The 17,377-nt window shown below is 40.3% G+C and overlaps 1 protein-coding gene across 1 annotated transcript in view; it reads right to left on the bottom strand.

Moving 5' to 3' along the window:
* The window catches only part of MAST4 (microtubule associated serine/threonine kinase family member 4), a 537,692-nt gene that overhangs the window by 59,722 nt on the left and 460,593 nt on the right, over window positions 1-17,377 (bottom strand). Inside the window, exons 8-12 of the mRNA XM_077896497.1 lie at window positions 15,061-15,130; window positions 9,731-9,809; window positions 5,551-5,708; window positions 3,303-3,378; window positions 954-1,163 (exon numbers count right to left, since the gene is read on the bottom strand). Of these exons, the coding sequence (XP_077752623.1) occupies window positions 954-1,163; window positions 3,303-3,378; window positions 5,551-5,708; window positions 9,731-9,809; window positions 15,061-15,130 (593 nt within the window). The remainder of the gene's footprint in view (window positions 1-953; window positions 1,164-3,302; window positions 3,379-5,550; window positions 5,709-9,730; window positions 9,810-15,060; window positions 15,131-17,377) is intronic.

Raw genomic sequence — 17,377 nt, 5'->3', positions numbered from 1 at the left:
AGGAGTAATGGAAACAGAGGATAGGAAACTCTGTTGGGATGTGTGGATGGGAAAGAAAAGAAAAATAGTGGCTCCTGGTCAGAACTAAATTTAGTAGGGGCAAAGACAGATGGATTTCCGGAAAACCAGGATGCTAACATTTTGCTTCAGTTCCACGCAATTATGTACATATTCATGCTTAGGGAAAACCACCTACAAGTATGCTGACGTGGGCGTAACTTCTGCCCTAAGAGGGAGAAAAACACTATATATATATATGTATATATCCAAATATATGGGCTAAATAAGGTTTCCCTTTTAAGCCGTGGCTGACCAATTTCAGTCACAAGAGCAACATATGCACTAATTGCACCCGCCCTACACGTCCCTTCCTGTCCCGGTGTTATCAGGAGCTACACATTCAAGTGCTAGGCTCAGGCAGGTCCTGTGTTTATCTGTCTTTTGGAAATTGGATATTTTGTTAGAAGAGGAACTGACACTAATGAAAATATAAGTTCCCATTTACTACCCAATACCATGCTTAGGTTAATTAATAGGACACACGGCCTGGAAGAAGCCAACCATTTTCCATTTAGCTTTTCCAGATATTAGAACCAGATAGCATCATCAAATAACACACACGCACTCAGGCAATTTATAACTTTCTGGTTGGGGGTAGGGGGAAAATCGCTGCCTCAAAATCCTTCACAATCCACTTATCCCAGAGCCATAGATTGTTGGGTCCCGAGGTTCCTGTAAAGGTTATTACATTAACTTTCTATTACTATAAATGATGATGGGAATCAATTTATAGCAAGTAGCAATCAGGTTTTTTTCTTCTTCTTTGCTTCCCTGGAATATGAACTCTATCCTCATGGTTAAAACGCGGGAGCAAATGCACTCATGATATATTTCTTTTTTCAGGGGGAAAGCAAAAACAACTCAGAAAACCATATATGGTGCCTGGTTCATACCTCTTGTAGCAATTTATCTAATTTGTGCTGTAATTCAAGGAAGTATCGTGAGGTGATGAGACCCTGGTGGGATTTATCCAAACAATCTCGAGCCAGTTCAATAATCTGATGGTGAGTGAAACTAAGCACTCCATCTGCTAGAGGAAGAACGTGGTCAGGGGAGTAGCTGGTGATAATTTCCTTCAGACGCTCTTCCATCTGAGCCGTAGCCTAATTAGAGAAGACAGGAACACACAGATGAAATACGACAAAAGACACACGTGCACAATCATCACATTTATCTAGCATTTGCAGAGATCTCCACAAATCATGAAATAGAATTCTAGAAACTAATGGTGTATACATCCTGTCATTACGTATTTGTCAAAACCCAACTCAAAGAATATACACCATGAACAGTGAACCTTAAGGTTAACTATGGACTTTGGGCGATTGTGTCATTGATTGTTAACAAATGAACCACTCTGGTGGGGGATGTTCGTGGGAGGAGAGTACATGGGCGCATGTGTCGGGATGCAGGGAGTGGGTTGAGGGGGGCATGGTGGGGGGTATATGAGAATCATCAGTACTTTCAGATCAATTTTGCTGTGAACCTAGAACCTCTCTAAAAAAAGTCTATTTTTTAAAAGAATTTTTAATTTAAATTCAGTTTAGTTACCATATACTGTATTGTTAGTTTTGGAGGCAGAACTCAGTGATTCGGCAGGTGCATGCAACATCCGGCATGCGTTTAAAGTCTCTCTTTTTTAAAAGCAGCAACAGCAGCCTTATCACATGGAAGATTTCAAGGATGCAAGGAAACTATCTTAGGGTGATTATTATTATTTTTTCCTATCCTATCAAATATAAAATGGTCCATGTAAGCTTCTTCAAATAAGCCAAAGAATAACCGTGCATTGTTATGCTTTCATTTTAGATCTTGAGCTCTTTCTCCTGATGGATGCTCAAAAATATCAAGTTATGGATCCCTGGGTGGCGCAGCGGTTTGTCGCCTGCCTTTGGCCCAGGGCGCGATCCTGGAGACCCGGGATCAAACCCACGTCGGGCTCCCGGTGCATGGAGCCTGCTTCTCCCTCTGCCTGTGTCTCTGCCTCTCTCTCTCACTGTGTGCCTATCATAAATAAATAATAAAAAAAAAATATCAAGTTACGTTCTTACCTATTCAAAACTCAGGACCGTTGCTAGAATCCCACAGGGCGGGCCAAGAGTTGTTTTCACGTACCAGGAACATCCTTATCCTACTCTCAGAAAGCTCTATCATGAGCAAAAGGCCAAGGAGATTCCCTTGGTAACATGTATCAAAAATTCCCTTTCCAACTTTGATTTTATTCTCTGTGAGGCTCTCCTGCCTAATCAATATCTCCCCTGCTTATATTAATTATCTGTGCAGGGGTGGGGAGGGGGTTCCCTCTGCCTCCCATTCCTCCTCTCTCTAAAATCCCAACTAGCATGAACTGCGTAGAGTCAGGACCTATTTCCCTGGTGAACAAGGGACATGTAATTAATAGCTAAGACAGTTTTAATTAAGGACATCAATGTCAGGTTCATTACAAATAATAAGTACTCTACTTGTGATTTATGAAACCAGAGATTTTTTTTTCCCTTCGTTTCCTTGCCTTGGGCTACACAAGTAGTAGGGGAGGAACAAGAACACGACGGAAAGGTTATCTCCTCTTGAATGTGTAGGAACGTGGAGGGGAAAGGCAGTGGGAACCAGATGATAGGTAGTGTCAAAGCTGGTTTGTGCAGCCAGGGCACCTGGCAACGGCTCTTTAGCAAATCCTCTCTGGTTCAACTTGAATTCCCTTTGCTAGTCTCGTGGGGAACACTGCAATTTTCCCTTCCCTTCTAAATGAATATTTTTTAGACATATAGTTGTTGAAGTGATAGAAAGTCACAGAAAAGAAAAATGAGGTTTTCTTTGCCTATTTTTTTTTTTTTTTAAATAAAGACTTTCATCACATAGCACTCTGCAGGCTTCTAAGGAAGAAAAACGATGGCTGCCTGATGCCTCAGCAGCAGGCCCAGACCACGGGCAGAGGGGCGAGAGGGTGTAGAGGCTCGTGCTCCCAGGGGCACCTCATCAGGCCCGCCCGGTGGGTAGGGCAACCAGCAGGATTCACCTTAGTGGCAGTTTAGCACACGGAAGAGTGTGGCAAGTCCTCAGTTGTTTCAAAAAGATATTTAGTGATTTTCACCTTTGTTAGAAGCTATGGTGCTGTTTTACACAAGTCTAACTCATTACTACTGGATCGGACCATTACTTCCCATAACAAAACCACCTTACAGATGCGACACCCACGGTGTCTGTTCGTTTGGATGCTCGGCATCTTCAATTCAATTCATTACCTTGGGGAACCTTTCTTTGTAGACATGGTTCATCATAATTATTTCATGGTCACAGCATGCAGGAGAACGTCCAGGGCTGCAAGCAAAGCAAATTACCCTTTTACACTTGCCTCAGCATGAAATGAAAATAAGCTTTTTATTTATCAACAATTGGCGGGATCAAAAGTACTATATGACCTTCATAAGAAAAGTATATTAGGTAATAAACTACAAAATCAGTCATTAGTACACACATAAATGCCCATAAGCAGTGACACCCTGAATAGGACTCAAAAGGGAAGCTCTAGAAATGGAATGCCACAAAGTAATGATCGCGACAATATAAAACTAGTTCAGAAATGTTCTCCGATTGAGATTATGCTCTGTATGTAGAATGCATTTCTGTAGTTCTGGAAACCAATTAATGAATTGCAATATAAAACAAAACAGGATGGTTGCAAAGGGCAACATCTAGGACACAGTGAGCGGTGTAATTTCACGGCTCTATCATACACCTGCGCTCGGCCATGTGCCACGGGAGAGGTCTGAGAGTCTTCCACAGCACAGGTGTTGCCACTGAAATCCATTTTCTAGCCTAGCAAATATGTATTTGGGATGCTGAGGTAAGCATTACGTACAATATGCAACAGAGTCACATAATTGTGGTGCACTTTTCTTTATTTCAAAATAGTAGGGTCGTGGTTCTTCCTAGTGGTACACAGTTGTACAACTTCGGCGTGTTTACATTCCTGGGAGAAGAGAGCCTGTGCCGGATATCCCAGGAAGTCCTTTCATTAAACCATAAAATGGGCACCCACATGGTAAAATACACCACCTCTAAGTGAATCCATAAAACTGACCTTTTATTCACTAACTCAACACAATAACCCATTCCCAAATCATTCAATATGGCTACATTTATTACTCATTTATGATACTAAAAAAAAAGGTACAAAGGGGACGGGGCCCCTGGCTGGCTCAGTCAGTAGAACATGCGACCCTTGGTCTTGGGTTCATGAATGTGAGCCCCACATTGGATGGAGAGTTTACTTAAAAAAAAAAAAAAAAGATACAGGGGAAAACCTTCCTCAGTAAACCTTGATATTCAGCTGAACACCCAACCAAATAATTTTATAACGAAATCTTAAACAGGAAAGTTCACCAATTCTGCAACATCAAGATTTCACACTGGAGACGGACTGCCTTGATCATCCCACAGGGAAGGACCTGCTACCCGCCACTGCTGGGACAGCAGAAGCCATCAGCCCTTAGTCCCTTCAGAGATAGCCTCAGCAGCAGTCACCTCACCTAGGCCACCTCCTCCCCAGGGTACCACACTCAGTGACGGAGGTACGGAGAAAAAGTAAGGGCCAACTGGCACAGAGGGACAACTCTGATGTGCCCTGCCATCCCTAGAGCTCCTGATGGTGTTGGCTGTGTGGCAGCTGTAGTTCTCTCTGCCCAGGTTGGCTTGCTTGCCTTCCTTAGGTATAAATCCCGAGCACTCCCTAATAAACATCCTGAACAAATCTCTGTTTTAGAGTCTACATCCCAAAAAACAAAAAACTAAGACTGATCGACCAATCGATTGATCTACCTGTATGTATGTATATATCTGGCCCTATTCAATGTCTAAATTCAAGGGACAAAAAAAAAAAAAAATTCAAGGGACATAAACCCCTAATCAATCTATTATCTATCTATCTATCTATCTATCTATCTATCTATCTATCTATCTATCTATATCTGGTCCTACTCAATGTCTAAATTCAAGGGACATAAACCCCTAACAATCTACTCATAATCTTGGAAAAAGTAAAACTCATGATTGGGAAAAAGAATGAAAAATAGGGGCAAACTTTTATAAAATGGAATCTGAATGAAAATCCTTTTATTTTTGCTGTCCTTCCTTCTCAGCCAAGCTTTACCCCTCTTCACATAGGGACATGAAGCGCTCCCACACCACAAATGGTAGGTCTTGCAATTTCCAATGGCAAGAAGGTTTCACAGGAGGTCCCTTTAGTCCATTGTGATTACTGCTACTACCCCAATTAACAAACTGAGAGAAATTAAAAGGAAAACAGTCAGATGCCTTCCAGTCGTAATTAATAATAGCATGTAGAGATGGGGAAAAAAAATCACACTATATCTGGGGGTCGATCACAAATCAATTTACACACAGACGAATTAGAGGACCAAGAGGCTTCCCTTGAAATGGTTAAAAACAGATAATCCAATGAAGTCACATTTTTCAATCAGGTCCACATACCTCAGACTCCGGGAACGGGGGCGCATGGGCGTGTTCCTGCATCTGTTTTCCGTGGCGATGCTTTCGGTAGTACAAAAATGTTTTGAGAGGAAGTGCAATTCATCTGGTGTTGGTTGGTACGGTAACTGATGCAGCTTCTCCTGGGAGGAAGAGGAGGACTACAACAAACCACAGTGAGGTTAGGGGACCACCTTTGAATGAAAGACTTCAAGTGAATTAGCAATTAAAACAGTGAACCTGGAGGACAGCACCATTTTATATTGTTGCCTTTTCAGGTTATAATTACAATCATCAACGTTTAAAATACAGATATCCTTGCTGCTTTCTCTGCGAGGTCAAAATGCCCTCCATATTTCATCTCCTTTGTCTATAAGACCATTTCCCAAAACATACTTTCCTGTCTTGTAGAAAACTCAGGCTCTGAAAATGGGCAAGACACTTTCAAAGCCGAAGCAAAGAGAAAAGTTAACACCTGGAGAATCTGAGTGCATGAAGCGACAGATTAGTTCTCAACTGCGGATGGTACCCTTGTTTGGAACACTGCTCACGATGAAACACTGTGACTTTCAGGTGAGTAATATAAAATGAATTTTATGATGTGTGATCATAAATAAGGTAATGAAATCTTCCTTTACAAAGCCTGCTGTCTTTTGAGCCTTGATATAGGCCTTGGGTAAAAAGGGCAAGAGATGAAGATCCTTTTCTCACTAATGTCATTGTTTTAAAAATTGCATTTTTTTTCTTTTTTCCTTCGGCTAGGACTTTTTTTCTTTTCTTTTTTTTTTAAAGCAGCTTCAGTGGTGGTCAGTTTTTTAATACCTTGCATATAGATTTGTTTTTTGAAAACTGAACTTGATACTTAGAGCAAGGTAATGTAGGAAAGGTGAATAGCTAAATAACACTGTTTTTAATGAGAAATGTAATATAAAGAGCCTTTTTGTTTTTACTGAGAGGTAAACTCTATAAGAATTCTAACAAAGGAGATTGAGAAATTTTTGAGCAATAGAATCGTGATTAGAATACGCATCTTTGTAAGTGTAACATTCATCTGAAATCTCAGTTTTAGCAGTCTTTTTTTTTTTAAAGCTGTCATTAGGTTCACAATACACTTCATAAACACTGAAGCATCACAATGTAGGAACAGTAGAAATTAATGACTAAAGCTTAAACTTACCCTCATACCTTGAAATTATAAAACACCTTTTAAGTACATACTGAGACAAAGAGGAATTTTTATAATGTAATGAGATTGTTTTATAAGCCATAAAAATGAGAACGCTACTAGAAAGATTTATGAAATAAACCAAATCTCTATTCAGAAGGTACAGGCACGGTCTTAAATACTTTTCACTATGGAAAGAAAACAAAACACAAACTAAGTCAACTCAAGCAATCAGGAAAAGAATAATAAAATAACTGCAAGCAGGAGAGAAGCAGTAGTGATAAAAGGGAAGATAAAGAAATTAGCACATAAAAAAACAGAATTAAGAATCTGTACATAGGTCTCAGAGGAAACTCAATGTCTATGGTTCTACATCCAAGACTTCAAAACCGTAACACCCAGAAGTTTATTCATAAGTTTACAGTAATCCCTTTTGGTGGCACAGCATCAACTGAGCTGATGGAAAGCTCTTTAAAATATGTATTCAATCCACTTAGTGTGAATGTTGATTCAGACTGCTGAAGAAATATTAGTATGTTTGATTGCTAACCCAGTTGCTGCTGGGCTGTTGTGTCCTGTACAGGGATTGTGTTACCTTCCTAAAATATGAAAATTGTTTCCCAAACCCACTGGGCTCTAGAGTTTCACGTAAGGAATCAAGGGCCTGTACTTGCATAGAAATGACACCAAGCCCACCTCAGGAGGGTTGGTTCCCTCTATGGAGGGAAGGACCAGAAAGGGCCTGGGTGGGAAGGGCTTTACTTGTGTCCTTAATATTTATTAAACAAAATAACGATTTATTTTAAAAACAGTAGGTAGCAAATGTAACAAAATGTTAGCAAGTATTGACTCTTGAGAGGAAAATTTTGTGATTATACCATGAAATGTAGCCACAGAACTCAACTCCTTAAGTAAAGTGCCTCGGATTTACTGATGGGGAATATAGCAAAATGCACAACGCCAGGGTTAGTAAGTGTTATGACCTTAACACTACTGAGTAAGGGAGGAGGCAAGGAGCTCCTTGGGGGAGAGAGTCTCTCTCATCTCAGTTGGAACAAGCGAGGTACAAATAGGCAGAGGGTGGATACCATATCTAAGTGACAAAGGATGGGTTTATGGCACTGGGGACAACTGTCGGCCAGCAAAGTGGCCCCAGGGACTCAGAAGGTACCAAATGGGGTCCACAAAGGATGATGATATTGGACAACAGAAAAATATGAGGTAAGGGTTTTTAGCAGAGATCAGGGACTCACTTAGTGGAGTGAAAATCTGAAGAATTCTTAAATTTCAGAAAGTACCCTTGTTTTTCTTTTTGGTCAGTTTTAGCATTGATTTTCACACTGGAGTTATCCACGTTTTCAAGAGAGCTAAAATCAACCAGTGACCAGTGATGGTTCTGGACACAGAATCCCAGGGTGACTTCACAGTTATTTAGTGATGGTTTTATCTGCTGAAGCCATTCATGAGTTTGAAGCATCCTCTCTTGATGGGAGGTTTCTGTGTCACTGAAACTACTCAGGACTGTCAGGACACTTCACCAAAAGTATCAAAATGGACAATAAAGTCACATACCACAACAAAATGGAATAGAGGATAGGGAAATAAATGAACTCTCCTCAATAAAATACAAAGGAGATGGTAAAAATAATCCAGCACATTTTAATAAGGCAGTATATTAAAGGTGCTCCAGAAAAATATAAATATAAAGGTGCTCACATTGTGCTGGATCTGGGATCCTGGAAACACATAATATAAGGCAGTGATGATGCCAGTTAGTTTATAAATTTAATTACAGTGTCCTTTCTTTTTTAAAAAAATTTATTTGAGAGAGAGAGAGAGAGAGAGTGAGTAGGCAGGGAAAGAGAAAATCTCTAGCAGACTCCCTGCTGAGGGAGGAGCCTGACCCAGGGCTCAATCCCATGATCCTGAGATCCTGAGATTGTGGCCTGAGCCAAAATCAAGAGCTGCATGCTTAACCTACTGGGCCACCCAAGCACCTCAATTGTTGTGTCTTTTCAATACAAGTACTATTAAGTGGCTGAATCTAGATGCTTAGCACGGGGCTGGGGTCTGTGAAAAACCAGCACCAACACCACAACAAAACAATGGATGCACAACCCTATACAATAAAACACAGATTTTGACAAAATGAAGATGGAAATGTACCAGAAAGAAATCTGAAATCATGAGGTCCACATTCCTGGCTTGTTCAAGGGCATTTGGACCATTTCATTAGGTATGTATTGAACACCTACAACATGCCTGGTCTTTCTTAATGACCACCAGCTTCTGAAGCTCTGCAGAGACAGATATCCCACAATACCACTAATTTAAACTGAGAAAGCATCTATCTAACTTACTGAATCGTTTCCATTAATTGCTAGGGCTCTTGTTGAAATGTTACGGTTTGGGGCAAGAGTATCCTTTTTTCTATTCTATTTTCATGGTTTCATCTTGTCTCTTTGTCTTAACTTACTACTAAATTCTTTTAATCTCTCCTTCAAAAAATTTCTTACCTAGAAGGTACAAATTTAAGGCTTGCCATTTTTTTTTCTTCGAAGGAGAAAAACAAAGAAACAAAACAACAAAAACAAACAAACAAAAAAACCCTGCATCTAAGCCACGCAAGGAAAAAAGAAAAGACCTAGGCCATCAAAGTTTAATGGTGTTTTCAGTACTGATATCACTGGTGTGGAACCAAAGCAATAAAACCAGATTGCATTTCCCTCTCCCCCACCCCAACTACACCAAATGGCATTAAAACGAAAGCTCCCAATCTCCTCCAAACTTGTGATCCTGGGACTTAACTCAATTTATGCACCATAGTTTAAAAGCCTGCAGCCAAAAGAGTATGTCCTTTTTCCCTTTGTCAGCTCCTCTTGTGATGGGTCACCTGTTCAGAGCAGCAGACATGCAGAAGTGACCTCCTCTGTCCTACCAAGAGACACCCAGAGCCAACACCTCCTGTGCGAGAGAGACCTGTGGTTGTGAGCAAGAGGACAACAGTTAGGCACTTACGGAGACTGTGGAGCTGGGTGTGTTTGTCCCATAGCCAGAGGAGGGGAGAGAAGCCAAGGACCAGCGGCGTCCATCAGTCCTGTGGAGAGGGGGAGATGAGCGTTGGCCAGTGCTGGGGTATTGTTACACGGGAACCCCAGGGAAACCGAGTATTTTTAGTCAAACGAATGATACAGATACGGTCAGTGAAGATGTGGGAATGCTCAGCAAAGGCCAGAGTAAACAAACATTATACAGCAGGTTGACTTTTATTTAAACTGAATCAATACACCCAAACAAGTAGAAAGTGAATGGGTTGATCCATACTATTGATCTCTCACTAACGCACTTTGACAAAATGAATACCAGGGATAATTACAATGGTCACACTCAGCAGATTCAAATGAATAAAAACAGAAAGGGAGGAGGAAAAATACTCATATCTGGAAGCTGGTAACAGAGGCCATGGGTCTTTGGCAAAGCCTGAGATCCAGCAAGGTACAAGCCCCTATGGGGACTTGGATTACCCCCTAAGGACTCTACTTATTTTCAAGGGAACAGTCCTACTCATCACATCCCAGGGAAGGGATTGAGGGGGCTCAGGACTGGTTTAAGCCTCAAGAAGCAAAAAAACCTTTCACGTCAAAAAAGTGACTGACCTTATATTCAGACTCTCTGAAGAGTTACTATCTTCCTACATGATCTGGCTGCCTCAAGTGTTGCAACAAAAGCCCCTTGCAGAGGTTGTGAGGATGCAGCCCAGCTCTGGCCCATGACAGCAAGGGCAGAATGAACATTCTCCACTAGGGGCAGAAGCTAATGCAAAGAGTACAACTGTGTACCTCAGTCAAAGAGGCCAAACTGTCAGGAGTCCTTGAAGAAAGTGGTTGTCTCTCCAAATGGTCAAAGGAGAGCCTCCGGGAGGGGATTCTGGTTATGAATTAGAGGCTTACAAGGATCTCGGATGATTTAATGAAGCAGTAGAGACAATACTGTTGCCAGGGAACACCAGAAAACAACTTTCTGAAACCTCTGGCATCCCAGAGTCATTATTTATTCTATTTTAAGTAAGACTGTGACTTCCAAATCATACACCACCACGAAAACAAACGGATGCACATTTGCCAAGAGAAAAACAGGAAAATCACATTATAAAGGCCCACACTGCCTTCTGTAGATGGAGCATTGTATGTAGACTTTTTGTAACGTATGATTGTATGAATTTACCAAGTGGGAAATAAGATGGGGCCAAATTTACCACAGACACATTCACAGGAAGTCGAAGTCAGAGGATTCAACAGCACTAGACTTCAATCTGAGAAATGTCACAATTAGATGTTTATGTAAAACAAAACAAAACAAAAAACAACAACAACAAAAAAACAACTGATACTTGAGACTAAGTTACAGTCAAGGGAAAATATAATCACAGGCTACCATGGATGTTGCCTCCAAAAAACGCAAATGGTCTACAAAGACAAAATGGAAAAATTCAAGTGGACAAATCACAGAAATACTACAATGTTAAAATTTTAGTAAAATTTACCTGTCATTTCTGTGACCATGATTGGAGTACAATTGAATCAAGTATGTTTTTTTTTTTTTAAAAGAAGCAAAATAAAATGTTTGTAAATATACCAGATACAAGGAATGGGAGCAATTAAGTCATATGTCCTTAAAAGATGTTTTTAGACAACTAAAAATGTTAAAGATTGAAGAAGAAAATACTTGTAAAACCATGCTTCTGAAGACATCAATTAAATGGACACAAGTTGGTCATATTTATTTCAATAGGTTATTGAAGACTTAAAACTTCATGTTGTACTTTATATTTTAAACACTTCCAATTTTTTGAAGTTAAAAAAAAAAAGGATACGATTTTTAAAAGGATTATTCAGTCCATTTAATAGCAATTATCAGAAACTAGTCTCTGGAAATAGCATGGGCACAATTTCCCCCATCGTGATTTTGTTTTGTGATTCATTAACTCTCCTTTCCCTCAGGTATCAATGAATATATTTCAGATGAATGAACAATTCCAAGAAAAGACATGTTCTTATTAGTTTTGAAACATAAATTACATTTGCCTACTCTGGAAAACACACAACTAGAAGAAGTTTAAACAAGAATGTGCAGTCATAGACCAGAAATAATTTATGTCTCAGGAAGTTCCACAAGTTCTCCATGTCTATTGACTCAAATGGAGCACAAAGGACCATTGCATTTTCATTACCATGACGACAGCACATCAGAAGTTACTATATATGCTATATATACACAGTACTTAAGAGAGAGCATGCCCTTTTTTTTTAAGAAAGCTATCACACACAAGTGCAATTTGGATCCTGCCAACTGTGTTGTCTTCTCTTTGCAGTAGCTACCAATAAAATGTTATATCGAAGACACTATATTCTAGCCAAAGCAGCAAGGCTTTTTTGAAGAGTGATTTTTTTCTTTCTTTCTTTTTTTTTTTTTTTGGTGGTAGAAATCTCTTAGTGTTAAACTGAGTAAAAAGGTAAGAAGAGAAAAACATCTGATGGGAATGTGGAATACAAAAAGTTTTGCAAAAAAAAAAAAAAAACCACATCATTTCAACACTATTCACAAAAATTTACACCGATTAACACGGTGCACAACAAAGAATGAAAAGTTCCAATACGAACCTACCTATTATAGCTATAATAAAGAAGCAGCAGATTTATTTACTTGTTTAGTTGTGATAGTCCCCTGGAGGGAACATTTCACATTCTGGTTGATACTGGAACCTGCTGAACTATGCCAAGTACTCAACAAGTGTCTAGTGACCTGAACTTAGCAGGCAAGTCTGTTCTAGTAATTTGCTTGTGGAAATACATTCGGAGATTTACCCTGGTAAGGAACAATGAGGCCACTGGGCAACACCTATGGCGTGTATTCAGGGCTCTATATTTCCAAACGGAAGTGAAAGCAGTATGTAATGTGTGAACTCCAACAACTTCCCGGAAAGCCAAGGAAAAAAAGGTTAATTCTGTAATTAGATGGACTGTAAATCAGTACTATAGTTATTAGCAAAGTAAAAATATGTTTCCTTGCTCCTGACAAAATTTACTATGCTACAATGCTCATTTTCATCCCTTTTAACTTAGTGAAAAATTATAGGGGATGTCTACTGGGGGAGTATTATCATATGGTCTAAGTAAAATGAAAAAACATTAATAAGCCTGATCTTTATCCCTTCATTCAAGAATAATTTTAAAAACAGTGCAGTCTCTTCTGTATTGGCTAAATATACAAAATAATAACATGTGAGAGTCTCAAAATGGTATCACTTCTTAAAGGCTCGAAAACGCATACTGAATGGAAGGGAATGGGGACCCCACAAGTGGTGAATAAAAATCAACTTCAAAGTGGAAGAGAGAGACACCAGATGTTAAATAAAAATACACCAATTTGAGTTTTTATAGCAAAGACAGAGTTCTGTTTACCTGAATACAAGTTTTAAAAGATGATTGCTCATGTCCCTATCTAAATTAATATTTTTTGAAGAGTGTGGAGGGAGTTCCATCTGGAAATTCATGCAAAATGAACTAGAGGTCTCCTGTGATAATCTTCTGTCATGGTCTATGGTTTATTTGTCAAAAATTAACATGCCTGGGTGTTGCTTATTTTTTTAAACAGCAGAGAAACCAGATTCATCTATCCTCCAGTCTCCCACTTAATTATCAGATTCTCTTCATTTTTATAAATCTGGCAGGATTAAGAAACTATGATTCCTCTCATGTTCAAATGCACACTGTAATGAGATTTGCATTTTTCTTATTACTTAAAGTAATTAAGCACATTCTCTTAAGAGATGTGTTTTAAAGACTATGGTAGGTTCTTGTTTATTAGTTTTTATAAGATTTTTTCCCTCCTACTTAGAGGAGTAGCACTGTCACGAATTAATATTAACTGGGCAAACACAGGCTTTGCGGTACCAGTTAATTTTCACATTTTCTTTATGGTGCTTCGAACAAGTTGCTAAAAGAATAAAAGTTGGAACTGGGGCAAGAGTCAGGGTGGAGGTTTCAAGTTCCTTAGAGAGCCTGTGTTACTGCTCTGGTGTCCTGCCCACGGTGGAAGACTGGTACCTTTCACACACAGGCACTTACCTTACGGAGGGGGATGTGTAACGTTTACAACGGAATTCTAATTATAGAGAGTTCTGAAAATACTGCCAACAGGTCCTTTTCTTCGGATTTTGTAATGTAAATGCATTGCATGCTGACAACAGCACTGGGGACACTGTAGGTTTTGCTGGCTGGTAAATGTGTTAAAACAAATCTTTTTTTTTTTTTTTTTTTTTTTAACTACACATGTCTTTATTAAGTGCGAAGTTAATCCATGTCAAGTTACGTCTCTGAGGAAAATAAGCAAATATGCTGGACACACAGACCAAAAACTGAATTTATCTTGCATATTCAGAGATCTCGCTGGAAGGGCATTTTGTTTTCTATATGTTTTTCCTGGGCAGGAGAGGCCAGGGTATATGTGTGGGAGGGGTGATAGAGCCTTGGAAGGTGACGGATGGAATCTAACAAAGTGAAGTACACTGATCCCAAATACGGAACACAGAAAACATGGCTGTGTAAACTTCTCTCACTTGGGGAAGTTACTGAAGAAGATCCAGAACTGACAAGGTGTGATGTTACATCACAGGTCTACGATCCTCCAAACAAGACGTCTTTGCGGCTCAATGACCCAGACAGAACACATGTATCTTTGACACTTGGTACCAAATTCTAACTAAGATATGAAGAGAAATCATAAATTATCATTTAGTCCATGCATGGCTTTATCTCAAGGGGGTCCCTAAATTGGTGGCTTTATGCTCTCAATTAAAGAGGCATCTTAGAGTTTATACCCTGTGATTTCAAGAAAGGCTGTTAAAAAAAAAATCAACCAACCTCTTTCAAAAACAACAAAAACAGTAGCATCACAACACAGAGATGAGTCAAGTCCTTGTAATGTGAGCTCAGAGAGTTCAGTAAAAATCTGTTGAATATCAAGTGTGTATAAGGTACCGCACTATGAAAAAAAAAGCCAACAGTCATTTCTCACCCTCACTGGGAGCACATCATCCAGGGAAGACCCAAGAGAGGTGCACGTAACTTTAACACGAGTGAGAAATCATTATCAAACTGTTAAAGTGGTGTTGTGTGGTGGTCTAGAGCTATCTCTGGGCAGGAAGCCCCAGAGAAGGTCATCTCTGAGGATGGGCAGGATCTCACAGGCAGAAGGCGGGGGAATGGGGGGAAATGAGGAAGAGGGGGCTCAGGAGATGTGATTCTCTATGTAACATTCTACTAATTCCATTCACAGGAAGTTCTTACCTCCGTGCAAATGAGAAATGGGCTGAGGCACTGGGGGAGAAATTTCTTGGGCTATCTTGAGGGCTATTTCCTGTAAAGAGAAAGAAGGGAAAAAAAGAATCATAACATGATTTGGCTTTTATATCATTATCACATCCAGAATCATCTCCTTGCTAGTGATGCATTTCTGTACATCCTCATCCAATGTCCATCTCTTTAAAAATGTTTCAGTTTTGCAGGGAGCAGGGGCAGGGGTAGGGCTGGGGGGAATGGGCAGGGGAAGGGGTGTGAGTCCCAGCACAACGGGTTGTGTGTGCAAGATACATGAATAAGCACACCCATCTATCACCAAGCAGCAGTCTTCCAGAGATTAATAACCCTAATATTTCAGTCCTATAGAATATCGTATATACAAATGTTCTGCTTCTTAGTCTTCTGGATGTTAACCCTTTCAACAACTGGACAGATGTGGAAGTATATGCTCCACCTGGTGGTGGTGGTGGTGGCGGCGGCGGCGCTTTCTGCTTAGCATTTTTGTTTCACGAAAACTGAGTCCATGTCTGAGCCCTCAAAAATAAATCCTTGTATTCCAGAGTACGTATTTTAGAGGCAGAAATGTGTCAGTATTAGTCATAAAATACTGGGAACCCAGAAGTTTGGACCCATTTCTCAAATGACCCAGATCGATGGCCCAAGGGGCCCAGCCGGATTAGCCCCCATAGATATTTTTCTTGAACGGTCCCCCTGCTTCTAGGCATCTGGACTGTGAGTGGCCAGGCAGGCTTTAAAGCCACCAGCACACAAAGGCTGGCAGAGGGTGTTTCCCTCGAATCCTGCCGAGGCGGGTGAGTGCAGCCCGCCGACTGGAAGGCCTGGAAGGAGCGCAGCTCCTAGGGGGCTCGTTACTTTCTCCATCAGAACATGCAACCTGCTGCTGATCATTGAGAGAGCTTGGCAGGCAGCTGGTGGGGGGCAGCTCAGGACACTGCAGACCACCCGGCTTCCCTCTGCATGTTTAATTAGCTCGGCGGAATTATCTGAGGCCCCAGAGAGAACCGTAGCTGGTTTAAATAAAGAGGTGAGGAAAGGCGGCCAACCGAAATCGTGTACATTCCTGAAACATGGAAAACAGATTAGGAAGATACGTTTAATCCCTAACGGCCAGCCAGCTCCCACATTACTGATGTCACGATGGAAGTGACAGCTGTAGTCAGGCACGAGGAACACAAGATCACACATTCGAGTTAGTCCCTCGTGGTAAACAATTTACCCCTGGTGCACAAAAAGAACAGACTCCCCCACGAAAGAGGGTAAGTGTAGTGTTATCTTGAGGACTCTGGACTGGGTACGTCTCGACGGATGTTTTTCAATTACCTTAAGGTTGCAAATTTTATAGTGATGTCTTCAACAGATGCCATTAACTTTATGACAGCACAATTAAAGCCATTTGACTAGGAGGTACCGAAAAGCCTATTTCTTTATGGACAATCTAGAAGCATCTCCCCCTCTGCTGCAATGAAATTTATCCTGTCTTTGCATCTGTTATTCCTTGGGTCCCTGGAGAAATGGATTCCATTTTTGCCATCCAGGAATCCAGGACTCTTTTTGTCCATTTAACTACACGGCTAAATTAAGTTCCGTCAACTCTTCTCAACAACCTTCATCTCCACTCCCCATCCCCCTCCTGCCTCTTCCCAATTTAGCTTACATATCACTCTTCATGGCCTTAAAAGATTTTGGAAAAACTCAAGATGGCTAAAAACTTTTGTTTCCTGAAGGGAAAATGAATCTAATGCCAGAAATCTTAGTGTAGATTTTGTCTGTTTGGAAAAAAAATGTTCACTTTGCTCACACCCCATACAGAGCAAACGATCAGTGAGTTATTAGGAGAAACAAAACAATTGATTGTTGGAAGCCAAGGTATGAGAGGTTTAACAATCCCTGTGGCCCAATTCACTGAGAATAAATAATGAAATCTATGTAACTGGGCACCCAGTTCTTAGCCCCACGTTCTTCATAAAGTGACCACTGTATCTGCAGATCATAATGAGATGAACTGGAATGAGAGCTTAGTAAATATTTTTAAGAATCTAAAGAAGGGGAAAACAAGGAGTTAACTTAAAATCCTTTTCACTTTTAGAGGTTTCAATGACTGGTCGTCAGGAAGCCATGTAACATCTTATAGCACATGGCAACCCATCACTTGAAGATGAACACGCACAGACAGAGATATACAAGAGTGAGGTGAGTTCAACTCTGCTTTTAATAATAATTTTTAAAAAAAATCAAGACTGCCATTAACCATTTCTCATCTCTTGTGTTTTGCCTCACCATTTTG

The sequence above is a fragment of the Canis aureus genome, chromosome 5, assembly GCF_053574225.1.
Source record: "Canis aureus isolate CA01 chromosome 5, VMU_Caureus_v.1.0, whole genome shotgun sequence".
NCBI classification, from domain to species: domain Eukaryota; kingdom Metazoa; phylum Chordata; class Mammalia; order Carnivora; family Canidae; genus Canis; species Canis aureus.
This window is presented reverse-complemented; position numbering and strand designations above follow the sequence as displayed.